At 46.8% G+C, this 23,516-nt stretch overlaps 1 protein-coding gene across 1 annotated transcript; it reads left to right on the top strand.

Moving 5' to 3' along the window:
• The first annotated feature begins 617 nt into the window (after positions 1-617).
• GFRA3 (GDNF family receptor alpha 3) lies at positions 618-20,165 on the top strand. Its single transcript, XM_038413918.2, has 8 exons — positions 618-842; positions 11,507-11,779; positions 12,666-12,758; positions 14,760-15,105; positions 15,190-15,299; positions 17,085-17,219; positions 18,360-18,490; positions 18,815-20,165. The coding sequence occupies exons 1-8, from the start codon at positions 749-751 to the stop codon at positions 18,950-18,952; spliced, it is 1,320 nt and encodes a 439-aa protein (XP_038269846.1). The 5' UTR covers positions 618-748; the 3' UTR covers positions 18,953-20,165.
• Positions 20,166-23,516: the final 3,351 nt, after the last annotated feature.

A 23,516-nucleotide genomic window follows, 5' to 3' on the forward strand; every position in this document is an offset into this window, starting at 1 on the left:
AGAATCAAGCAGTACCTTGGGCTCTTCACTACCTTGACTACCAGCCCCATTCCCAGCCCTTGTTTTCCCACAACTCCCCCCTCAACCAGCCCGCCCCCAGGCCCCAAAAGGCTCTGTTTCACTTCAGTGACTTTTTACTCTCTCTTTAATCACATGTGGGTGAGAGGTGCTCTCAAGCAGGGCAGACCCATTCTGAGTATGGGACCCATCACTGCCCGCCTGCACTTCCTTATCACCAATCCCATGGAAGCTGTGGTACTGAGTAAGCACTCTTCTGAGAGACAGGACACCCAGTTCCTCCTGCACGTTGCTCTGGGCACAGGTGTGGGACCTGTTCCCTGTGGCCGGTTACCTTGCTGAGGGCAGGGTTTCTCTCTCAGACCCCTCGCCCACCCAGCTGGCCAGATCTGACACATGCAGATACACAGACCCGGTTAGAAAATCACACGCGCAGACACAGCGCCACAGACAAGGCTTCACACGTGCGGTCACCCACAGCAGCTGCGAGACACCTGGCCCAGCGCCAGAGGCAGGAGGGAGGGCTGGCCGGCCAGTCCGTGGGGAGGGGCAGGGCCCGCCGAGGCTCGGGGGAGGAGGTTGCAGTCAGCGGGAAGAGCAGGACGCACAGACCCGGCGGAGCGCCGCGGGAAGCTGCCCAGTCAGCGCTCAGCACTCGGACAGCGCAGAGCCGGGAGGCGCTGCCCAGCGGAGCCGAGCCCGGGCGGAGCATGTGAGCGCTCGGAGGGACATGGGGACCCGCTCGCGGCGGAGAGACCTTCTGCGCCTGCCCGGCTCCAGCATGGGGCTCTCTCTGCTGCTGGGGCTGCTCCTCTGCCGAGCCGGTAACTGCAGGGGTCTCCGGGGTCCGTGCCCGGGCACGGTGACACGCGGTCCGAGAATTACCGACTCCCAGCGCGGAGCCGGCGCCGAGCTGCGGGGCATCGCTAGCGGCTAGCGGGGCGCGGAGTGTGGCGGGGCCGAGCAGCTCCGGCCGCGATTTGCCTCTCCCCGGCCTCGCTCCTCCGTGCCCGCAGGTGTCCCGGCGGGGGGCGGGCAGGCTGCCCCGCCCGGGGCTCCGGGACGGCACTGGATCCCCCGGGCGGGCTCCTGGAGGGTCTCTCCCCCCTCCCCGGCTCTGGGCGCTGCGCATCCCGGCTCGGCCCCTGGCTGTGCTGGGCCCGGCTCCCAGGGGCCCCTGGCCGCCCCGCTGCTTGTGCTGCAGCCCAGGGGCTCGGCGCAGCCTCGGGCGGCGCGGCGCGCGCAGGGGGTGCGGACGGCTGCGCGGGAGCGGAGCGCGCTTTGCGGTAGCCGGGCTCTGAAGTTTTGTACGAATAAGCAAAGGACGGAGGTCTCCCAGCTCTGCCCGAAGCCAGCATCAGGAGCGCTCCGCGGGGGTGACGACCTGTCTAGGGACAGTTTTTATACCGGGTTAACTATCCTGGTTTGAACCCAGTGTCGGTAAAGTGTCCCAGCGCCTTGGCGCAGAACTGCTCTACGGCTAGCTGTCCATGTGCGTTAACTCGCGGTAACTGTGTTCTCACGAACGGTGGTTTCGGTTAAAAAAAATCACACCCCGGCCAAAAGAGTTAATTCAGTCCAAAACCCGAGAGTGGAGCGGGCTCTGTATCTGTTTGCCGAAGCGACTGTGAAGAGTTTCGGTTGGGATTTGCTGCTCCATCCTGATCACTTGCAGTTATGGCCAGGACCCAGTTTTCGGTGCCAAAGAGCAGAAGGGGCTGGACTGTATTATCAGGCGCTCTGAGCAGGTGTTTCGTGGCCGATTTACAGCAGAGAAACCCAGACATTCCTTTTTTGTAGCGAAGTTGCAGCACTGGGAACGACGCTGCAGCCAAACCTTTAGTAGACGCCACCGTAACTGAAGCTTGTTCATGGGATGCTTCACCGAAAGTGAACTTTGCATTAGCAAGGGGTTTATTCTGGCAGATCCGGAGGCTGATGGACTTTTGTTTACCTTAGGGCCCACGGAGTGGCTAGCATCTCTCAAGAAGGCACAGGTTCCTTTGCAGGCCACTCAAAAGGGGTACTAGGGCAATAAAGCGTCGGCAAAAACATGGCATTCGCTCTTGGAGTTGACCTGCATTTGGGGAGTTCTTGAGTCAGCACTCAGATGTTGCTACCGTGTCCTTTCCTGGTCGGAGGCACCTATCTACATGTTTTGTCTTCTTCTACAGTGGAGGGTCAATCAGTGAGCTAAGGAGGCTCTAGGTTTTTCCCCCAGTTTAATGATGTTTTGTAACCATTTAACGTTCATAGAATATCAGGGTTGGAAGGGACCTCAGGAGGTCATCTAGTCCAACCCCCTGCTCAAAGCAGGACCAATCCCCAATTTTTGCCCCAGATCCCTAAATGGCCCCCTCAAGGATTGAACTCACAACCCTGAGTTTAGCAGGCCAATGGACAAACCACTGAGCTCTCCCCCTCCACCTCATGGGGAAGACTCAATTGGAGGCAAAGCAGCTGATAAATTCCCCCAAAACAGCAGGTGCCCAAAAGCTGCAAATAGCCCCAAAGTGGCTTGCCAAGCTCAGAGGAGGCTCATTCTTTGAAGCCAAGACAAACTCATTGCATTTCCTTGGGTCCAGTAATTACTCTCAGAACCAATTTTACAGAAGTTTGTGTTCCTGGAACCAAAATATTAACCACAAATATGGGAATTACTCAAAATAAAAAGACTCCTCATGGGTCTGAAAGTTGGCCCCGGGGAGCCAGGGCTGGGGGAAAGAGACAGTTCCTAGTCCCACTACTACCGCCAAGACAAGAAGAAGAGGCAGATCTGAGAGGAGACAACAGAAGGTGGAATTGGCTGCAGCTTCTTTTCAGGAGTCACTGAGACCTGCAACATCACCACTAGTGCCACATGCTCTCACACAATCTATTTTACTGGTAGCCAAACCAATAGCTAGTGTGTGTTCTGCTCCCAGGTTTCTTGCACTGCAGGGCCTGTGAGGGTCCCCAGGATTGAGTGAGCATCTGGATTCTGTAACTAAATGACAATCATAATCCAAGAGCCTCATCTAGTGATGGCATCTGTGAATCTATGGCTGCTCTCTCTCCTACTGTTGCAAAGTCAGGGGAGCTTAGATTATAAAAGATTTCTCTACTGACAAGCTTGCTAATATCTCCATACAATCATCACAGAGCCAGTACAACTCACTTCGGAATTTGCATTGCTGATATGGTTGAAAATATAGGAGTTACAAGACCCATTTCACTCTACAGCTCTCAAACAGTCCCAGAGTCCTGTCTGTGGCAGTAGATTTGGGGATGATTTTGGAGCTTTCAATCCAGTAAAGCTGAAATTGCTAAAAATCACATTGACTGCTTAAAAGATAAACTGAGACAAAGTGACAGGTTTCAGAGTAGCAGTCGTGTTAGTCTGTATTCACAAAAAGAAAAGGAGTACTTGTGGCACCTTAGAGACTAACAAATTTATTAGAGCATAAGCTTTCGTGAGCTACAGCTCACTTCATCGGATGCATTTGGTGGAAAAAACAGAGGGGAGATTGATATACACACACAGAGAACATGAAACAATAGGTTTATCACACACACTGTAAGGAGAGGTTTCACAGTAGTAGCCATGTTAGTCTGTATTCGCAAAAAGAAAAGGAGTACTTATTTTGTTAGTCTCTAAGGTGCCACAAGTACTCCTTTTCTTTTTACTGTAAGGAGAGTGATCACTTAAGATAAGCCATCACCAGCAGCAGGGGGCGGGGAAAGGAGGAAAACCTTTCATGGTGACAAGCAAGCTAGGCTATTTCCAGCAGTTAACAAGAATATCTGAGGAACAGTGCGGGGTGGGGTGGGGGGGAGAAATAACATGGGGAAATAGTTTTACTTTGTGTAATGACTCATCCATTCCCAGTCTCTATTCAAGCCTAAGTTAATTGTATCCAGTTTGCAAATTAATTCCAATTTAGCAGTCTCTCGTTGGAGTCTGTTTTTGAACCTTTTTTGTTGAAGGATAGCCACTCTTATGTCTGTAATCGAGTGACCAGAGAGATTGAAGTGTTCTCCAACTGGTTTTTGAATGTTATAATTCTTGACGTCTGATTTGTGTCCATTCATTCTTTTATGTAAAGACTGTCCAGTTTGACCAATGTACACGGCAGAGGGGCATTGCTGGCACATGATGGCATATATCACATTGGTAGATGCGCAGGTGAACGAGCCTCTGATAGTGTGGTTGATGTGATTAGGCCCTATGATGGTGTCCCCTGAATAGATATGTGGACAGAGTTGGCAATGGGCTTTGTTGCAAGGACAGGTTCCTGGGTTAGTGGTTCTGTTGTGTGGTGTGTGGTTGCTGGTGAGTATTTGCTTCAGATTGGGGGAAAACTGGATACTCTCATAAAGAACCAACCTTCCACACAAACTTCCTCGTGGCTGGACTTTACAAAAACTAGACAAGCCATTTACAACACACACTTTGCTTCTCTACAAAAGAAAAAGGACACTAAGCTATCTAAACTACTACATGCCACAAGGGGCCACAATAGTGGTTCCCGTAACCCACCCAGCAATATTGTTAATCTATCCAACTATACTCTTAGCCCAGCAGAAGAATCTGTCCTATCTTGGGGCCTCTCCTTTTGCCCCTCTATCCCCACAAACATGATACAGTTCTGTGGTGACCTAAATCCTATTTTCGACGTCTCAGACTCAAGGAATATTTCCAACACACCTCTGACCAACTCATTAACCCACAGAGACCTTCCTACCAACACTACAAAAAGAAGGATTCTGGGTGGACTCCTCCTGAAGGTCGAAACAGCAGCCTGGATTTCTACATAGACTGCTTCTGCCGACGTGCACGAGCTGAAATTGTGGAAAAGCAGCATCGCTTACCCCATAACCTCAGCCATGCAGAACACAGTGCCATCCACAGCCTCAGAAACAACTCTGACATCATAATCAAAAAGGCGGACAAAGGAGGTGCTGTCGTCATCATGAATAGGTCGGAGTATGAACAAGAGGCTACTAGGCAGCTCTCCAACACCACTTTCTACAAGCCATTACCCTCTGATCCCACTGAGAATTACCAAAAGAAACTACAGCATTTGCTCAAGAAACTCCCTGAAAAAGCACAAGAACAAATCCGCACAGACACACCCCTAGAACCCTGACCTGGGGTATTCTATCTGCTACCCAAGATCCATAAACCTGGAAATCCTGGACGCCCCATCATCTCAGGCATTGGCACCCTGACAGCAGGATTGTCTGGCTCTGTAGACTCCCTCCTCAGGCCCTACGTTACCAGCACTCCCAGCTATCTTCGAGACACCACTGACTTCCTGAGGAAACTACAGTCCATTGGTGATCTTCCTAAAAACACCATCCTAGCCACTATGGATATAGAAGCCCTCTACACCAACATTCCACACAAAGATGGACTACAAGCCGTCAGGAACAGTATCCATGATAATGTCATGGCTAACCTGGTGGCTGAACTTTGTGACTTTGTCCTCACCCGTAACTATTTCACATTTGGGGACAATGTATACCTTCAAATCAACGGCACTGCGATGGGTACCCGCATGGCCCCACAGTATGCCAACATTTTTATGGCTGACTTAGAACAACGCTTCCTCAGCTCTCGTCCCCTAATGCCCCTACTCTACTTGCGCTACATTGATGACATCTTCATCATCTGGACCCATGGAAAAGAAGCCCTTGAGGAATTCCACCAGGATTTCAACAATTTCCATCCCACCATCAACCTCAGCCTGGACCAGTCCACACAAGAGATCCACTTCCTGGACACTACGGTGCTAATAAGCGATGGTCACATAAACACCACCCTATATCGGAAACCTACTGACCGCTATTCCTACCTACATGCCTCTAGCTTTCATCCAGATCATACCACACGATCCATTGTCTACAGCCAAGCTCTATGATATAACCGCATTTGCTCCAACCCCTCAGACAGAGACAAACACCTACAAGATCTCTATCATGCATTCCTACAACTACAGTACCCACCTGCTGAAGTGAAGAAACAGATTGACAGAGCCAGAAGAGTACCCAAAAGTCACTTACTACAGGACAGGCCCAACAAAGAAAATAACAGAACGCCACTAGCCATCACCTTCAGCCCCCAACTAAAACCTCTCCAACGCATCATCAAGGATCCACAACCTATCCTGAAGGACGACCCATCACTCTCACAGATCTTGGGAGACTGGCCAGTCCTTGCTTACAGACAGCCCCCCAATCTGAAGCAAATACTCACCAGCAACCACACACCACACAACAGAACCACTAACCCAGGAACCTATCCTTGCAACAAAGCCCGTTGCCAACTCTGTCCACATATCTATTCAGGGGACACCATCATAGGGCCTAATCACATCAGCCACACTATCAGAGGCTCGTTCACCTGCGCATCTACCAATGTGATATATGCCATCATGTGCCAGCAATGCCCCTCTGCCATGTACATTGGTCAAACTGGACAGTCTCTATGTAAAAGAATGAATAGACACAAATCAGACGTCAAGAATTATAACATTCAAAAACCAGTTGGAGAACACTTCAGTCTCTCTGGTCACTCGATTACAGACCTAAGAGTGGCTATCCTTCAACAAAAAAGCTTCAAAACCAGACTCCAATGAGAGACTGCTGAATTGGAATTAATTTGCAAACTGGATACAATTAACTTAGGCTTGAATAGAGACTGGGAATGGATGAGTCATTACACAAAGTAAAACTATTTCCCCATGTTATTTCTCCCCCCCCACCCCACCCCCCACTGTTCCTCAGATATTCTTGTTAACTGCTGGAAATAGCCTACCTTGCTTGTCACCATGAAAGGTTTTCCTCCTTCCCCCCCCCCCCCCCCGCTGCTGGTGATGGCTTATCTTAAGTGATCACTCTCCTTACAGTGTGTATGATAAACCCATTGTTTCATGTTCTCTGTGTGTGTATATCAATCTCCCCTCTGTTTTTTCCACCAAATGCATCCGATGAAGTGAGCTGTAGCTCACGAAAGCTTATGCTCTAATAAATTTATTAGTCTCTAAGGTGCCACAAGTACTCCTTTTCTTTTTGAGACAAAGTGGGTGAGGTAATATCTTTTATTGGATCAACTTCTGCTGGTGAGAGCTCTGTAAACTCGAAAGCTTGTCTCTCTGACCAACAGAAATTGGTCCAATAAACCGTATTATTTATCTTGTCTCTGTAATATCCTGGGACTGACTCAGCTACAGCAACACTGAATTAAAGATGAACTGTCACATGGGGAAGACTTTTTGTTGGTGCTTACAATGCAATCCATTTGATTGCCATGTGTTGTTCGTGGATTTCTGTCCCTCTTTGGTTAATTCTCAACTGTGTTTGTGTTTACTAAAGAAAGGGTTTCCTGCTCCCAAACCATTGTTTTCTTCAGCATAATACCTAGAGATCCCAACCAAAATCAAAGCCCCATTATGCTAGGCATGGCAATACACATATATAGTGAGAGACAGTCACTGTACCAAAGAGCTTACAACATCACATTTTCTCTACATCACTGCCAGGCTAACGGCAAAGCAGAATCAGCTGTCACAATGGCCAAGAAACTACTAAAAAGGCATAGCAGAATGATAGAGACTCATGGGCAGCATGACTAGAAAAATTAGAAGGCATGGGCAGCAGTCCAGAATGGCGTCACATGTCATGCAACCAGATTCTATTGCCTACAGCAAATAAACTTTTGAAGCCAGCAACAGTAGAAAAGGTAACAGAACAAATTAAACAGTGGTGACAGCAAATAGTATGAGAGGTGTCAAAGATCTTCCTGAACTCCAGACAGTACAACCAGCATCCTAATGACAAAGATAAGATGGAGGGCAAGGACTGGTATTCAAAGAGCAGCACCAAGGCTATACATGGTGAAAGTACAAGGACAACTCTACCACCACAACCCTTGTCTCCTAAGAACAACCAAGGAACAATTGCCCTCAAGAGATGGCCCACATAGATTCACACACAGGAGCTACAATAGAAACTGACAATGACAATGTAATTAATTCCCATTAGTGACCCTGAGAAGGTGGCAAATACATGCCAGTTAATGAACCTGCACAAAAATCTCCAGAAGAAAAACACCAACAGATGGAAGGACTTCAAATAATACCCCCCTAAGTGGAAGAGCCCTAATGTTGCCAAGTTTCAAAGACTCCTACATTGTTTAATTCAATAATTTCAATTAATATCCATTATAGGAAGAGAGAAGTGTACTAGGGTTTTTGATTTCAAAAGGGCTGACTTTCAAAAATTAAGGAAATTAGTTAGGGAAGTGGATTGGACTGAAGAACTTATGGATCTAAAGGTAGAGGAGGCCTGGGATTACTTTAAATCAAAGCTGCAGAAGCTATCGGAAGCCTGTATCCCAAGAAAGGGGAAAAAATTCATAGGAAGGAGTTGTAGACCAAGCTGGATGAGCAAGCATCTTAGAGAGGTGATTAAGAAGAAGCAGAAAGCATACAGGGAGTGGAAGATGGGAGGGATCAGCAAGGAAAGCTACCTAATTGAGGTCAGAACATGTAGGGATCAAGTGAGACAGGCTAAAAGTCGAGTAGAGTTGGACCTTGCAAAGGGAATTAAAACCAATAGTAAAAGGTTCTATAGCCATATAAATAAGAAGAAAACTAAGAAGGAAGAAGTGGGGCCGCTTAACACTGAGGATGGAGTGGAGGTTAAAGATAATCTAGGCATGGCCCAATATTTAAAAAAATACTTTGCCTCAGTCTTTAATAAGGCTAAAGAGGATCTTGGGGATAATGGTAGCATGACAAATGGGAAGGAGGATATAGAGGTAGATATTACCATATCAGAGGTAGAAGCGAAACTGAAACAGCTTAATGGGACTAAATCGGGGGGCCCAGATAATCTTCATCCAAGAATATTAAAGGAATTGGCACCTGAAATTGCAAGCCCATTAGCAAGAATTTTTAATGAATCTGTAAACTCAGGAATAGTACCGAATGATTGGAGAATTGCTAATATAGTTCCTATTTTTAAGAAAGGAAAAAAAAGTGATCCGGGTAACTACAGGCCAGTTAGTTTGACATCTGTAGTATGCAAGGTCCTGGAAAAAATTTTGAAGGAGAAATTAGTTAAGGACATTGAAGTCAATGGTAAATGGGACAAAATACAACATGGTTTTACAAAAGGTAGATCGTGCCAAACCAACCTAATCTCCTTTTTTGAAAAAGTAACAGACTTTTTAGATAAAGGAAATGCAGTGGATCTAATTTACCTAGATTTCAGTAAGGCATTTGATACCGTGCCACATGGGGAATTATTAGTTAAATTGGAGAAGATGGGGATCAATATGAACATCAAAAGGTGGATAAGGAATTGGTTAAAGGGCAGACTGCAACGGGTCCTACTGAAAGGCGAATTGTCAGGTTGGAGGGAGGTTACCAGTGGAGTTCCTCAGGGATCGGTTTTGGGACCAATCTTATTTAATCTTTTTATTACTGACCTTGGCACAAAAAGTGGGAGTGTGCTAATAAAGTTTGCAGATGATACAAAGCTGGGAGGTATTGCCAATTCGGAGAAGGATCGGGATATTATACAGGAGGATCTGGATGACCTTGTAAACTGGAGTAATAATAATAGGATGAAATTTAATAGTGAGAAGTGTAAGGTTATGCATTTAGGGATTAATAACAAGAATTTTAGTTATATGTTGGGGACGCATCAATTAGAAGTAACGGAAGAGGAGAAGGACCTTGGAGTATTGGTTGATCATAGGATGACTATGAGCTGCCAATGTGATATGGCTGTGAAAAAAGCTAATGCGGTTTTGGGATGCATCTGGAGAGGCATTTCCAGTAGGGATAAGGAGGTTTTAGTACCGTTATACAAGGCACTGGTGAGACCTCACCTAGAATACTGTGTGCAGTTCTGGTCTCCCATGTTTAAAAAGGATGAATTCAAACCGGAGCAGGTACAAAGAAGGGCTACTAGGATGATCCGAGGAATGGAAAACTTGTCTTATGAAAGGAGACTTAAGGAACTTGGCTTGTTTAGCCTAACTAAAAGAAGGTTGAGGGGAGATATGATTGCTCTCTATAAATATATCAGAGGGATAAATATAGGAGAGGGAGAGGAATTATTTAAGCTCAGCACCAATGTGGACACAAGAACAAATGGGTATAAACTGGCCACCAGGAAGTTTAGACTTGAAATCAGACGAAGGTTTTTAACCATCAGAGGAGTCAAGTTTTGGAATAACCTTCCAAGGGAAGCAGTGGGGGCAAAAGATCTATCTGGTTTTAAGATTCTACTCGATAAATTTATGGAGGAGATGGTATGATGGGATAATGGGATTTTGGTATGTAATTGATCTTTAAATATTCAGGGTAAATAGGCCAGATCCCCTGAGATGGGATATTGGATGGATGGGATCTGGGTTGCTATAGAGGGTTCTTTCCCGGGTGTCTGGCTGGTGGATCTTGCCCATATGCTCAGTGTTTGGCTGGTTGCCATGTTTGGGGTCGGGAAGGAATTTTCCTCCAGGGCAGATTGGAGAGGCCCTGGAGGTTTTTCGCCTTCCTCTGTAGCGTGGGGCGTGGTTGACTTGAGGGAGGCTTCTCTGCTCCTTGAAGTCTTTGAACCATGATTTGGGGACTTCAGTGGCTCAGACATGGGTGGGGTTTTTCATAGGAGTGGGTGGGTGAGATTCTGTGGCCTGCGTTGTGCAGGAGGTCGGACTAGATGATCAGAATGGTCCCTTCTGACCTTAGTATCTATGAATCTATGAATCTATATAAAAATGTATATATACTGATATATCTCTAGTTAATATTAAGGGTACCATTTATTACCATAAGAATATGTAGCATTGTTCATAAGTGTCGTAGGTTCACTATAGTTGTTATTCTGTACTGCAAATGACTTTTTAAATGCAGCTCTTATACCTAGTTCCAGGCTATATCAGTAGGGACAGCACAGACTCAGAGGGGATAAGCACCCCTTACACACCACTCCCAGAAGCACAGCACCCTTAAGCACCATGCTGGGACACTGGGCTCACTGCTGACTCAGAGAGGAGAACTCCTCACACTGAGTAACCTATACTACTCCCTACAGCACCTGAGTTTTCCTTGTGGATCTCCTGTCCCATGTAAGTACTGAACAGCCCAGATCCTGATCAGGTTTGGAAGATTGCAAGCCACCCATAGGAGGGTTTTTTTATAAAGCTGGCAAATGGCTTTGTATATAATTTCTTGCTATCCCTTTGCACCAATGTGAGTTCCTGCTGATGTCCATCCTCTCATTTCTAAAGGGAGGGAGCTCTTGCTCCCCACCTGTCCTACATCAAGGGCAGAGGATTCCATCTCACCCAGATAAAATACACTTTCCCACGTCTGCCTTTGCAGAAATGTTCTTGCTGAGATAGGACAGAAAGCCTGCAGTGATGATACTGAAACAATTATTGTGTGGCTTTCTCCCTGAATGAAGCCCTACCTTTCTGTCCCTACTTGAACAGGAGGCCTCCTTGCTCTTCCAAGGGACTGCATAGCAGCTGAGAAGATTTGCCTGATGGACCCTGCCTGCAATGCCACCTACCAGGCCCTGGAAAACTGCTCCCTTGATAAGACGCGTTTCCTCCCTCTGAGTCCTGATGCCAGAGCAAAATGCCAGGATGCAAAGTTAGACCTCAGAAGCAGCCCTTTACTGCATTGCAAGTGTCACCGGCGCATGAGAAGACAAAAGCACTGCCTGCGCATCTACTGGACTGTTCACTCCAGCTTCACACACGGTGAGATGGAATCATTGTTTATACATTATCTAGTTATTACACAAACCTATGTACTATTAATACTCACCCCAACAAGGGCAGGAGAGGGGTTCAATGGAGAATTCTGCCACAGCTCACTCTCCAACCCTGGAGGTGGTTGCTAGAGAATCACATCACATGGGCTTCCACCTCCTGGGGAAGAGGAGTCACTGGTCCTTTACAATAAATGTTTAAGAAATTAATATAATAAACAAAGCTTGGACGCAGATTTCATTTTTGTTTTAAAACTTATGACATGAGGTGGTGAGTTTATGTTCATGAAACAATTCTGGGGCTGGACCCTCAGGCTAACCAACAGGACTACAGAGGGTCAGAGAGAGGGGTAGGGTGAGAAGGGAAATTACGCTGCAACCTAAAGAAACACAGAAAGTTGGTTTTGTCCAGCAGTGAGCAAGGGATTAATTAAAATGAGAAAAACAGTGTTAGCCTGAAAGCTGCTGTCTCACTGCTTTATTGTAAAAAGCTTCTGCCTAAAACTTCCCCCCCTCCCTGCTGTAATTTTAAAGGGACAGTGCACATATCCTCATGAATGCTGAGACTGAAAAGGAACAAATGAAAACTAGATCTAATCCTGGACACAGAGAAGCCAATGAATGATTCCCATATCAAAGCTGCTTAGTAACACACCAGTATCTCTGATAGGTCTGGGGCCATGGTTTGCTCTTGCTGGCTCTGCCTGGTTCTTGAGTAAAGCAGTGTGTTTCTGGATGAACTCCAGTCCTGTGGGTGCAACCAGATATGTTTTGTGTGTCCATGAAAGTCTCTCTAAAAGGAGAAGCTGGTTCCAGTGTGTTCCCCCCTCCCCCTGCCCGCACACATCCCTGAATGTGTGTCTCACCTTGCCTAGGTTATTTCAATTTGGAGACTTCTCCTTATGAGGATCCAGCAAATGAAGAACCCTGGAAGATTGACTACAACAAGCTGGCAGCTTTGGTTTCAGGTAGGGATCATGACAGGTACACATTTCCCCCTTTTTCTTCCTTTCTCAGGGGCCACCTACTGGGCTGAGGATTATTAAAAGGGAAAATATTTTGAGGCAGCACCCCCGTTAAAACTGGTCAGGGGAATATTGGCTCCAGAGGACCTGAGAGAGAAAGGTGAAGCTTTGGAGTCAGCATGTCAGAGAGTGGGGTGGATCTGTAGATCCCACTGCCTGTAAGTGAAGCTATCCAAAAGGTAACCAGTTAGGAGAGATTAAAGGGACAGAGTCAGAAGAATGGAATGCATCAAGGAAAGCCCAACAAGGAAACAAGTCTAACAATTTCCATTTTGTAAATAATCCAGATTTTTTAAAACTATTAAGATACAATAAATATTGGCATTTTCTCCATTATTTTTATTTTCCTTTAGCTTGTTTAGAAAAATCAAAGGTTTAGTTAACAGACAGGTGAGATTCCCTCTCCGTTGGACAATATCCACTTATTCCAAAAAGCATTACCAGACAGAAAAAATTTCCATATGCTCTGATATTTCGTGTACCGCAATTTCTCTATAAGACATCCCAACTAAAAAGAAAATATACATTACTAAAAAAGCACCTACCTTTGATTTAGTCCCTCTTATGGGCTGCCCATATCATGGAGGATAGATCCATCAATGGCTATTAGCCAGGATGAGCAGGGATGGTATCCCTAGCCTCTGTTAGCCAGAAGCTGGGAATGGGTGACAGGGGATGGATCACTTCATGATTACCTGTTCTGTTCATTTCCTCTGAAGCACCTGGCATTGGCCACTGTCAGAAGACAGGATACTGGGCTAGATGGACCTTTGTTCTGACCCAGTATGGCTGTTCTTATGTCTAGTGTTCCCTAAGTTGCCTTCTAGTTTGTAAACTTAACTAAGAACAATTAGGACTATTTATGACCAGAGAGATAATTTTACCATGTAGGGTTTCAGAGTAGCAGCCGTGTACTCCATTTCTTTTTACAATGTATGTTACTTATGGTGGTTCACAATTTTTTCCAGTGAACTGCTAGAATGTCAGTGACAGAAATCAACATATGTGCCATTCAGTTTTCTGCTCTTTACATCATACATATCTTTCATTGCTGTCCTCAAAAGGAGTGTGTCAGGATATGGGTTTATTTCATTGAGCAATTCTTTTTATTTGTTCAAATAATGGAATCGAATCAATCTCACCAAAGATACATCTATAACTTTTTTGTCATTGTTGTCAACAAAGCCCTGAACTCTTTTCATAGACCTTTATGTTCAGCTGGAGTTCACCACCACTTTACATGACCTTAGATATAATCTTTTTCCCTTATCACTGCCCTCTTCACTAGCAGGACAAATGTTTGAAAACTGTTTACCTGGGCTCAGAACAAGGTTTAAATGCTGTTTTCAGACACTGTTCCCCAGCAGTCATAGAGGAAGGAGAGTAACTCCTCCTGCTCCATAAGGCAACGAGTAAGCCATAACAAACATAAGTGTGAGCCAGTGAAGCACAAACACCCTCCCACCCCTACCCCCGGCAAACCACATTCCAAAGAGCAAGGCTAGTTCAAGTATCCACACCCCTTGGGACTAGGCCTGAATCACACTAGCACTGAGCAGAGTCAGCTTGCCTGATGCCCCTCCCGTTTTCCCGTGAATCCCTGCTGAGTGATCACTAAATTGCAGGTTTCAGAGTAGCAGCCGTGTTAGTCTGTATTCGCAAAAAGAAAAGGAGTACTTGTGGCACCTTAGAGACTAACAAATTTATTAGAGCATAAGCTTTCGTGAGCTACAGCTCACTTCATCGGATGCATCCGATGAAGTCAGCTGTAGCTCACGAAAGCTTATGCTCTAATAAATTTGTTAGTCTCTAAGGTGCCACAAGTACTCCTTTTCTTTTCACTAAATTGCAGTGAAACAGAGGATGGTAGCCTGCAGCTCCTCCTGCTCACACCTGAAATCTCCTCTGGGATTTACTGTCCCTGGGTTTCTGTTGGCTTTTCAGGTTCACATCTAGCAGGGGACAATGCAAATCCCTGCCTGAAAGCAACTCACTTCTGCAGTCTGAATAAGAAATGTGTCCATCTGCGCACATATTATGCCTCCAGCTGCACCAAGAGGGCAGAGTCTGGAGGCACCTGTGACCAGCGAAAGTGCCACAAAAGGCTACGACAGTTCTTTGAGAAGGTCCCTGAGGATTTCACCAAGAGGCTCCTGTTCTGTCCATGTCAAGATGAGCTCTGTGGGGAGCGACGCCGGAAAACCATTGTCCCTGAGTGCTCCTTCCAGGATAGCATCAAACCCAACTGCCTCCTTCTTTTGGACTCCTGTATCAAAGACCATATCTGCAAGTAGGTCTGTCAGCAAGGGGCATTCGCCCAGTGAAAAGGGCAGTCTTGATTCTGATGCTCTTTTTCTTCTTCTTCTTCCTACAGATCCCGACTGGCTGATTTCCAACAGAACTGTCAGCCTGCAGGCATATCTCCAGATGGCTGTTCTCAGCACAACCATGCTGCGTGCCTTCAGGCTTACATGGGGATGATTGGTAAGTGGTGACCAAAGGGGAACATAAGAAGGCTTGATGAGAAGCATGCTCTCAGGCATACATGGGGATGGAGGGAGTGACAAGAGGGTGTGCCTGAAGGTGTATGGAGCTGAGGATTGGCAAGGTCCAGATCCTGATCTTATCAGAGCTTAAGGTCAAGGTATTAAAGACACTTGAGGCTGGCCTATGTTGGTGTTTTCCCTGCCCCAGTGTAGACAGAGCCTAAAGAGGAACTCATTTAGCATCCATAATATCTATGACACCTACAAGGCCAGAGACTATATATTCTCCAATTCTCCCTCCATTGACGAGATAGCAGCATCACCCCCATGTCTCTTACACCAAATCTATTTTGCTTCTTACAAAGGTGGTAGGCTAGTCTACACTGGCAACACTAAAGCGCTGCCACAGTAGCGCTTTAACGTGCCTTGTGTGGTCGTGGCTCAGCGAGGGGCGTAGCTCCTAGCTCTGGGGCACTGTTTACACTGACACTTTACAGCGCTGCAACTTGCTGCGCTCAGAGGAGTGTTTTTTCACCCCCCTGAGCAAGAAAATTGCAGTGCTGTTAATTGCCAGTGTAGACAAGCCTGCTTATTCTGCAATGCCTGAGCAGCAGAGCCCTGTCCAGCTGTGTGATATAGCCACTCCTGACATTTCAGCCACTGGACGTTTTACAGCCATTTTATCCTTTTACTATCCAAATGAACATCAGTTCTCAGGGTCCTTGGTTGCTGACACCTTAAACCCTGTATTCCCTCATGGTTTGGCTGCCTGAGCCCTGATGGGACATTGTTGGTGATATATCCAGCAAAAGCCTTCATAGAGGCCATAGGGGCACTGGGATTTAAGATGTCCCCGGTCACACCTGGTTGTGACCAAACTAACAAAGCATCCCAAGGTTTGCTCCCTGTGACAGCTGTAATAGACATGAATCTGCTAACAGTGAAGCTGTATAGGCCAGGAATGAGTGGGCACTTTAACTGCATTTCCAGACTATCCCTGTTTTTTTGTAAAGTCTTCATTGTGTTAACATGGTCACTGAACTGTATCGCATAGCCAGGCTGCAGCTGCACAATGTTTATCTGGGAACAGGCCATAGGCCGTCAGTTTGTTGGCAGGGTAACTGGAAGTTATGATAGAAGAGCCTATCACTGCCACATGCCAGTGCTCCTGTTTCTGGAGAGGGGTAGGGGTGTCTCCGCGCTCCGCTACACATCTTCTAATTTACGGCTTTCTTCCCATAGGCAAAAAGAAAAGGAGTACTTGTGGCACCCAGTGTGCTTCATTGTTAGGACCACTTGGGTGGGGTGCAGCACGCTCCCTGGCCCCTCCTGCACCTGACTCCTCAAGTACCCGAGACAACATGCACCTCAGTGCAGAGGGCTCCCTGCCCCCCAGATCGCATGCGCTTCCGTGCAGAGGGCTCCCTGCCTCCCAAACAACATGCACTTCCGTGCAGAGGGCTCCCTCCCCCCAGCTCCTCCCCGGGCAGCTGTGTCTTGGCACATTTAGGTTTAATGATAATTCATGACACATTGAAAGTAATACATACAAACATCATTTAGCTAAAGTACATAGAATCTGCCTAGAGAATGGGCCTCCCTAGCCTGCAGCATGTCCAGGGGACTCTAGAGACACAAAGCATGAGTGTGAAGGCCATGGTGTATTGCCCTGGTTAGAGGCAGTGGCTGGTACTCACTGGCTCAGAGGGTTACTGCATGCAGCCCACCTAAAGGTTTTCATACAAACAAATCTTGATTCTCATTTCTTGGGGACTGGGGACAGGTACAGCCATGACACCAAACTATGTTGGTAACTCCAGCACAGAGGTTTCGCTGTGGTGCACCTGTGAGAACAGTGGCAACCAGCAGGAGGAGTGTGACCAGATACGCAGCATGTTCATTAGCAACAAATGCCTCAGTAAGTGCTATACAACAAGCAACTTGGGACAGATTCATCATAATTAAGTTCAAACCTCTTGTTGCTTTCCAGGTCCTACATCGCACAGCCCCTGCCTACAGCTCCAACCTGCTCTCCTTTGGCATTTCCCTACCCTCTCTACTCCACCACTAGCGTCAGTCTAGATACTCCCTTTCTCTGCTCTTACAGGCATCTCTGAACTTTCTTCCACATTACACCTTGTCCCCAGATCTGTTCACAAAGTCATTTCTCTGGCCACATTCAACCCCTCCCAGAGACTCACTTCTGCAGTCTCACCTATAATAAGTGAGGGGGTAGGAAAGGTTGAGAGAGAAAACCAGTATCACACTATATCCATGGCTTACTGAATAATCACATGATCTCACCACTATCATCTTGTCCTTCCTCACCTCCCCTTACCTCTGACCCTCATTTGCTGGACAGAACCTGGGATTCCAGGTGTCTCTGTGAGACACTTAGTACAGTCCTGGGTGCTCAAAAAATAAATAGCAATTTGATCCACCACAGCCTGGCACAGACCATATCAATGGGCCAGCAGCTCAGCAATAGCTCTCAAATCCTGCTGGCTGAGATTGGGTAAAATCCAGCTGTGAGTGGTAGCTGTGTCCAGAGCCCGTATTCCTCTTAACCATCTCTGGCATCCCAGCAATGGGCTTTATTAAGATTTAAATATTTTATGACTGTAAAAGCTTCCAAAGGGCATCAAATAAAGAAACCAGCATCACTATATAATTGTTTAATATTAATGTATTTTCTGTGTATATAGTACTATATAGTGAAATCTCACACCAATAGAACTCACACTGCCCACCTCAGACACACCCTCTTAGGATGACAGAAAGTAGAGGTGGAAAAACCCCATTCAGACCAATCCACTGTACCCCAGATACCATGCAAGATTGGTCCCTGCAGTCTGCTCTGTGATGCTTTATCCACCACATATCAACTCCCCATAGTAATATGCCACTGCATACAATATTTACACTCCCCAAAGCAAAATCACCCTTACAAACTCCAACATGTGAGCTTCCCAGCCTAACCCATTGGGGAGAGCTATATTCCAAGGTGAGCTAATCAGGAAAGTACCTTCTTAGACATTTGTTTGACTTCTACCTGCAGAAAACACAATTCAGTCTCAGATGCATCTGAGCCAGGCAACTCTGGAGGGGCAGGAAGAATTGTTTCACATGCCTTCCCTAAGCTTCCAGGCAGACAGCACCAACACTTCTCTTGCTTCAGAAATGTGCCAGGTATGAATTACTTTTCTACCTTCACAAAGCAGCCAGTAAAGTAGCATAGAGAAAGTAACTAGCACCAGAGAAACAAGCAGCTCTGGACACCTGAAAGAGGGAGCTGTGGATGTATCAGAGCCTCAGAAAAGTACCCCCTCCCCATCACCATTCTAGTTGCTCCGTCCCATAGGTTAGCAGAGGGGCCAGTGTGTAGGGGCAAGAGCCATATTACTTGGCATGGGAGGTTCCCAAATCCTCAGTGCTAATCTCAGAATGGGAGATCCTGCAGCCAGGGGCCTGGCTTGATCCAATTTGAATTAATTTCTCCCTTTCCCTTCCCAGGTCACCAAGACAAAGACATGGCCAGACATCTCTGAATACAACAGCATGCCCATGGCCTCCTCTGTGTATTCTGGAGCTGGGGTTTCCTGGCCCTCAATGGCCCTGCTGCTGCTCCTGCTCCTGCTCAGCCCACCTTAACTTGACACAACAGGCATTTGTCCCTTCCACATAATTCTCCTCACTCTGTACTCAGACATTGTCCTACTAACTCCCCCTTGGGGAACTGAAGACCTCCACAGAAGAGGAGCTGAACAGTCTCACCCCAGAGCAGGAAGGCCTGCATCCTTCTCCTAGGAGTGAGTCATTTCACTCAGCTCCTTCTGCAGCTAGAACTGCAGGGGCTGGTTGTCCAACACTATCTCCTTCCCCCACTCCTAGCACTGCAAGAGGAAGAGTAGCTAGTTGGGAGACTTTAGGGCACTATTTTGTTTGTTTGTTCTAAAAACAAAGCTAGTCAAAATTCTGTCCAAACAGCGTTTGCCTTTTGAATGAAGGAGAAGGAGGGGCTCCCGCAGGTACCTGCAGTACTCCTCCAGCTGGCCAATTGGTGCTTTTCCTCTAGAGCAGAAAGCAGCAGACTGGTGCCCCAGGGGGCAGAGACCTAACTCTATGGTATCCTGAGAGCAGAACAGGGCAAACTGACCCATACATTCCTCTGTAAATACCAGCTCTGTGTTCTGTTCAGGACTCTTTTGATAATTTTTCAAATCCATTATTTTAAGCCTATAAAAGAAAACCGCTCCAGAGCCAAAGCAAGGAAGCTGGGCTCTAGCCTCTGCTCTTGTTTCTTGTTCCTTTCAGCCATCCATATCTTCCACTCTTAGTGCGAGCAAGAGATGTACTCTTGGATTTCAGCTCCATTTCTTCACTCAGTCCCATTAAACCTTGTCCAGCATACTATGACACTGCCTGGCTAGGCCATGCTTTTCTAGGACTTCTAAGAGAAAGCATGCAGGCTTATTCAGCTGTACCCACATAGCTCCCTAGGGATATACTGTGCTGATTTGCAGTGCAAAGACCTCAGGCAGTTGCACTGACTTAGTGTCCCTTCACATACCCCTGTGCCCACTCCAGAGTCTCCCTCCTCTCTGCCAGGTTCCATTTTATGACCTATTTATTCTGGGTGTAAACACGTGTGTTGTGTAACTGCTATTCTGCTGTGTTGCAGTGGCCTGTAAAAATGTGGTGTTCAAGTGAATATTGATTTCTGAGTGCCCGTTACTAGTCCACAATCAATTGCATGAAAGAGCTGCCTTATCAGGGAAGCTTATGTTTTCAGGAGAGCTGGCAGCCCAACTCGGAGCAGCTCCTCTGCATACAGGTGGTGTGTGGCTTTGGAAGATACAATGAAGCTGGGCAAATGTTATGCTCCTGGAATGGATGTGCAGCTGTCAGACCTCTCTACTGAACCCTGTGTTCCATACCTTCCTGTCCCTCAGAAAGGGAATCTTGTGTTGTGTCACTTAGAATCATAGACTATCAGGGTTGGAAGAGACCTCAGGAGGTCATCTGGTCCAATCCCCTACTCAAAGCAGGACCAACACCAACTAAATCATCCCAGCCAGGGCTTTGTCAAGCCAGGCCTTAAAAACCTATAAGGATGGAGATTCCATCACCTTCCTAGGTAACCCATTCCAGTGCTTCACCACCTTCCTAGTGAAATAGTTTTTCCTAGTATCCAACCTAGACCTCCCCCACTGCAATTTGAGACCATTGCTTCTTGTTATGTCTTCTGTCACCACTGAGAACAGTCTAGCTCCATCCTCCTTGGAACCTCCCTTCAGATAGTTGAAGGCTGCTATCAAATCCCCCCTCACTCTTCTTTTCTGCAGACTAAATAACTCCAGTTCCCTCAGCCTCTCCTCGTAAGTCATGTGCCCCAGCCCCCTAATCATTTTTGTTGCCCTCCCCTGGACTCTTTCCAATTTGTCCCATCCCTTGTGTCATAGGGGGGACCAAAACAGGACACAATACTCCAGGTGTGGCCTCACCAGTGCCGAATAGAGGGGAATAATCATTTCCCTCAATCTGCTGACAATGCTCCTACTAATACAGCCCAATATGCCGTTGGCCTTCTTGGCAACAAGGGCACACTGCTGACTCATATCCAGCTTCTTGTCCACTTTAATCCCCAGGTCCTTTTCTGCAGAACTGCTGCTTAGCCAGTCGGTCTCCAGCCTGTAGCGGTGCATGGGATTCCAGATGCCGGAGTACCATAGCATCCCTTATCTCTGGATGCACAAATTACATCTCTCCACTGCACCTCTGAAATGTCCTTCATTTCATATTTCTACTTTGAATCCCAGTCTTCTCTGTGCCCACTCACTGAGGCATTAATTTCTTCCTGCTGAAGCAAGAAGCAGGGACAACACATTGCCCAGCAGAGGAGCTGCACTTAATTTCCATACATTGGAGAAGGTCACAGCCACTGCCATCATTAACAGAGAAGGTTCATCTACAGATGACAAGATGTCCCACTATGCACTGGCACCGGGCTGCTTGGATCAAGAGGGAGCATGGACCCCCAATGTGCTTCCTACACCTCCATAATCAAGCTGAGGAAGGCAATGTTATCAGATTCCCTGGGCTCCATTTGGCCATGCACTGGTCGGACACTGACATGCAGGGGCTGGCAGTTCCCTGGAAACTTCCTTATTACAGTATAGCAGAAGTTGCCTTCTCCAAAGATTGGTGGTGAGAGGAGAAGTGGTTGCTGTTCCAGTGTCTCACAGCATGCATAAAACACATGCAAGGAGTTCAGAGGAATGTTGGGCTAGCAAGCCCCTATGCCATGTGCCCTGAGTACTCTGTATCCTCTAGCCCCTACATAGAATCATAGAATATCAGGGTTGGAAGGGACCTCAGGAGGTCATCTAGTCCAACCCCCTGCTCAAAGCAGGACTAATCCCCAACTAAATCATCCCAGCCAGGGTTTTGTCAAGCCTTATCTTAAAAACCTCAAAGGAAGGAGATTCCACCACCTCCCTAGGTAACGCATTACAGTGCTTCACCACCCTCCTAGTGAAAAAGTTTTTCCTAATATCCAACCTAAACCTCCCCCACTGCAACTTGAGACCATTACTCCCTGTTCTGTCATCTGCTACCACTGAAAACAGTCTAGATCCATCCTCTTAGGAACCCCCTTTCAGGTAGTTGAAAGCAGCTATCAAATCCCCCCTCTTTCTTCTCTTCTGCAGACTAAACAATCCCAATTCCTCAGCCTCTCCTCATAAATCATGTGTTCCAGTCCCCTAATCATTTTTGTTGCCCTCCGCTGGACACTTTCCAATTTTTCCACATCCTTCTTGTAGTGTGGGGCCCAAAACTGGACACAGTACTCCAGATGAGGCCTCACCAATGTTGAATAGAAGGGAATGATCACGTCCCTCGATCTGCTGGCAATGCCCCTATTAATACAGCCCAAAATGCCGTTAGCCTCCTTGGCAACAAGGGCACACTGTTGACTCATATCCAGCTTCTCATCCACTGTAACCCCTAGATCCTTTTCTGCAGAACTGCTGCCTAGCCATTCAGTCCCTAGTCTGTAGCGGTGATTGGGATTATTGGGTGTATGGGATTCTTCCATCCTAAATGCAGGACTCTGCACTTGTCCTTGTTGAACCTCATCAGGTTTCTTTTGGCCCAATCCTCTAATTTGTCTAGGTCCCTCTGTATCCTATCCCTACCCTCCAGCTTATCTACCATTCCTCCCAGTTTAGTGTCATCTGCAAACTTGCTGAGGTTACAGTCCACGCCATCCTCCAGATCATTAATGAAGATACCGAACAAAACCAGCCCCAGGACCGACCCCTTGGGGCACTCCACTTGATACCGGCTGCCAACTAGACATGGAGTCATTGATCACTACCCGTTGAGCCCGACGATCTAGCCAGCTTTCTATCCACCTTATAGTCCATTCATCCAGCCCAATACTTCTTTAACTTGCTGGCAAGAATACTGTGGGAGACCGTATCAAAACCTTTGCTAAAGTCAAGGAATAACATGTCCACTGCTTTCCCCTCATCCACAGAGCCAGTTATCTCATCATAGATATATACATGATATGCGCCCCATAGTAGCCATCCCCCTCTCTCCTCAGCATTATGGCCTGGACCCTCAAAAGGTATTTAGGTACCTAAATCAATGGGAGTTAGTTACCTAAATCCCATTTTGGATCTAGACCTATATGCTTGCCCCATTCCACTTCCCTGCTATCCCGGATGCACAGTGCTCTCACAAAGACAGGTATTTTGTTTGATTTGGGGTTTGATTAGAGCCAACACTATAAACAGAGTTGTCATTTTGTTTGTTATATCCAGTGTGCCTCTGGGACTCTAGCCTTCCATCCCCAATGGCTGTCTCACTGATTGAGACTGCAAACTCATGTCCTGAACATCCAGGGCCAATGCTTGGCTCATATTGGGGCAGGTGCTTTAAAGTTAAATAAATCCCGCTTTAATCGAAAATGTAGAGAAATTCCAACTGGCATTTTTTGCTTCAATCTTCTCTCTCCTTGTATTTACCACCATATACACCCTTGCCTCTTTCACCTATTCACCTGCATGTGTGCACACAACTCTACTTCTCTACACACTTGTACATTCACATACACATGTACACAGAGCTATTTGCATAACTGCTCTTGCCTGCAATCCCATACTTGCTTCCAGACCTAACCCTCTCCCCCCAAAATCAGCACATC

This window comes from Dermochelys coriacea, chromosome 8 (assembly GCF_009764565.3).
Source record: "Dermochelys coriacea isolate rDerCor1 chromosome 8, rDerCor1.pri.v4, whole genome shotgun sequence".
Classification (NCBI taxonomy): Eukaryota; Metazoa; Chordata; order Testudines; family Dermochelyidae; genus Dermochelys; species Dermochelys coriacea.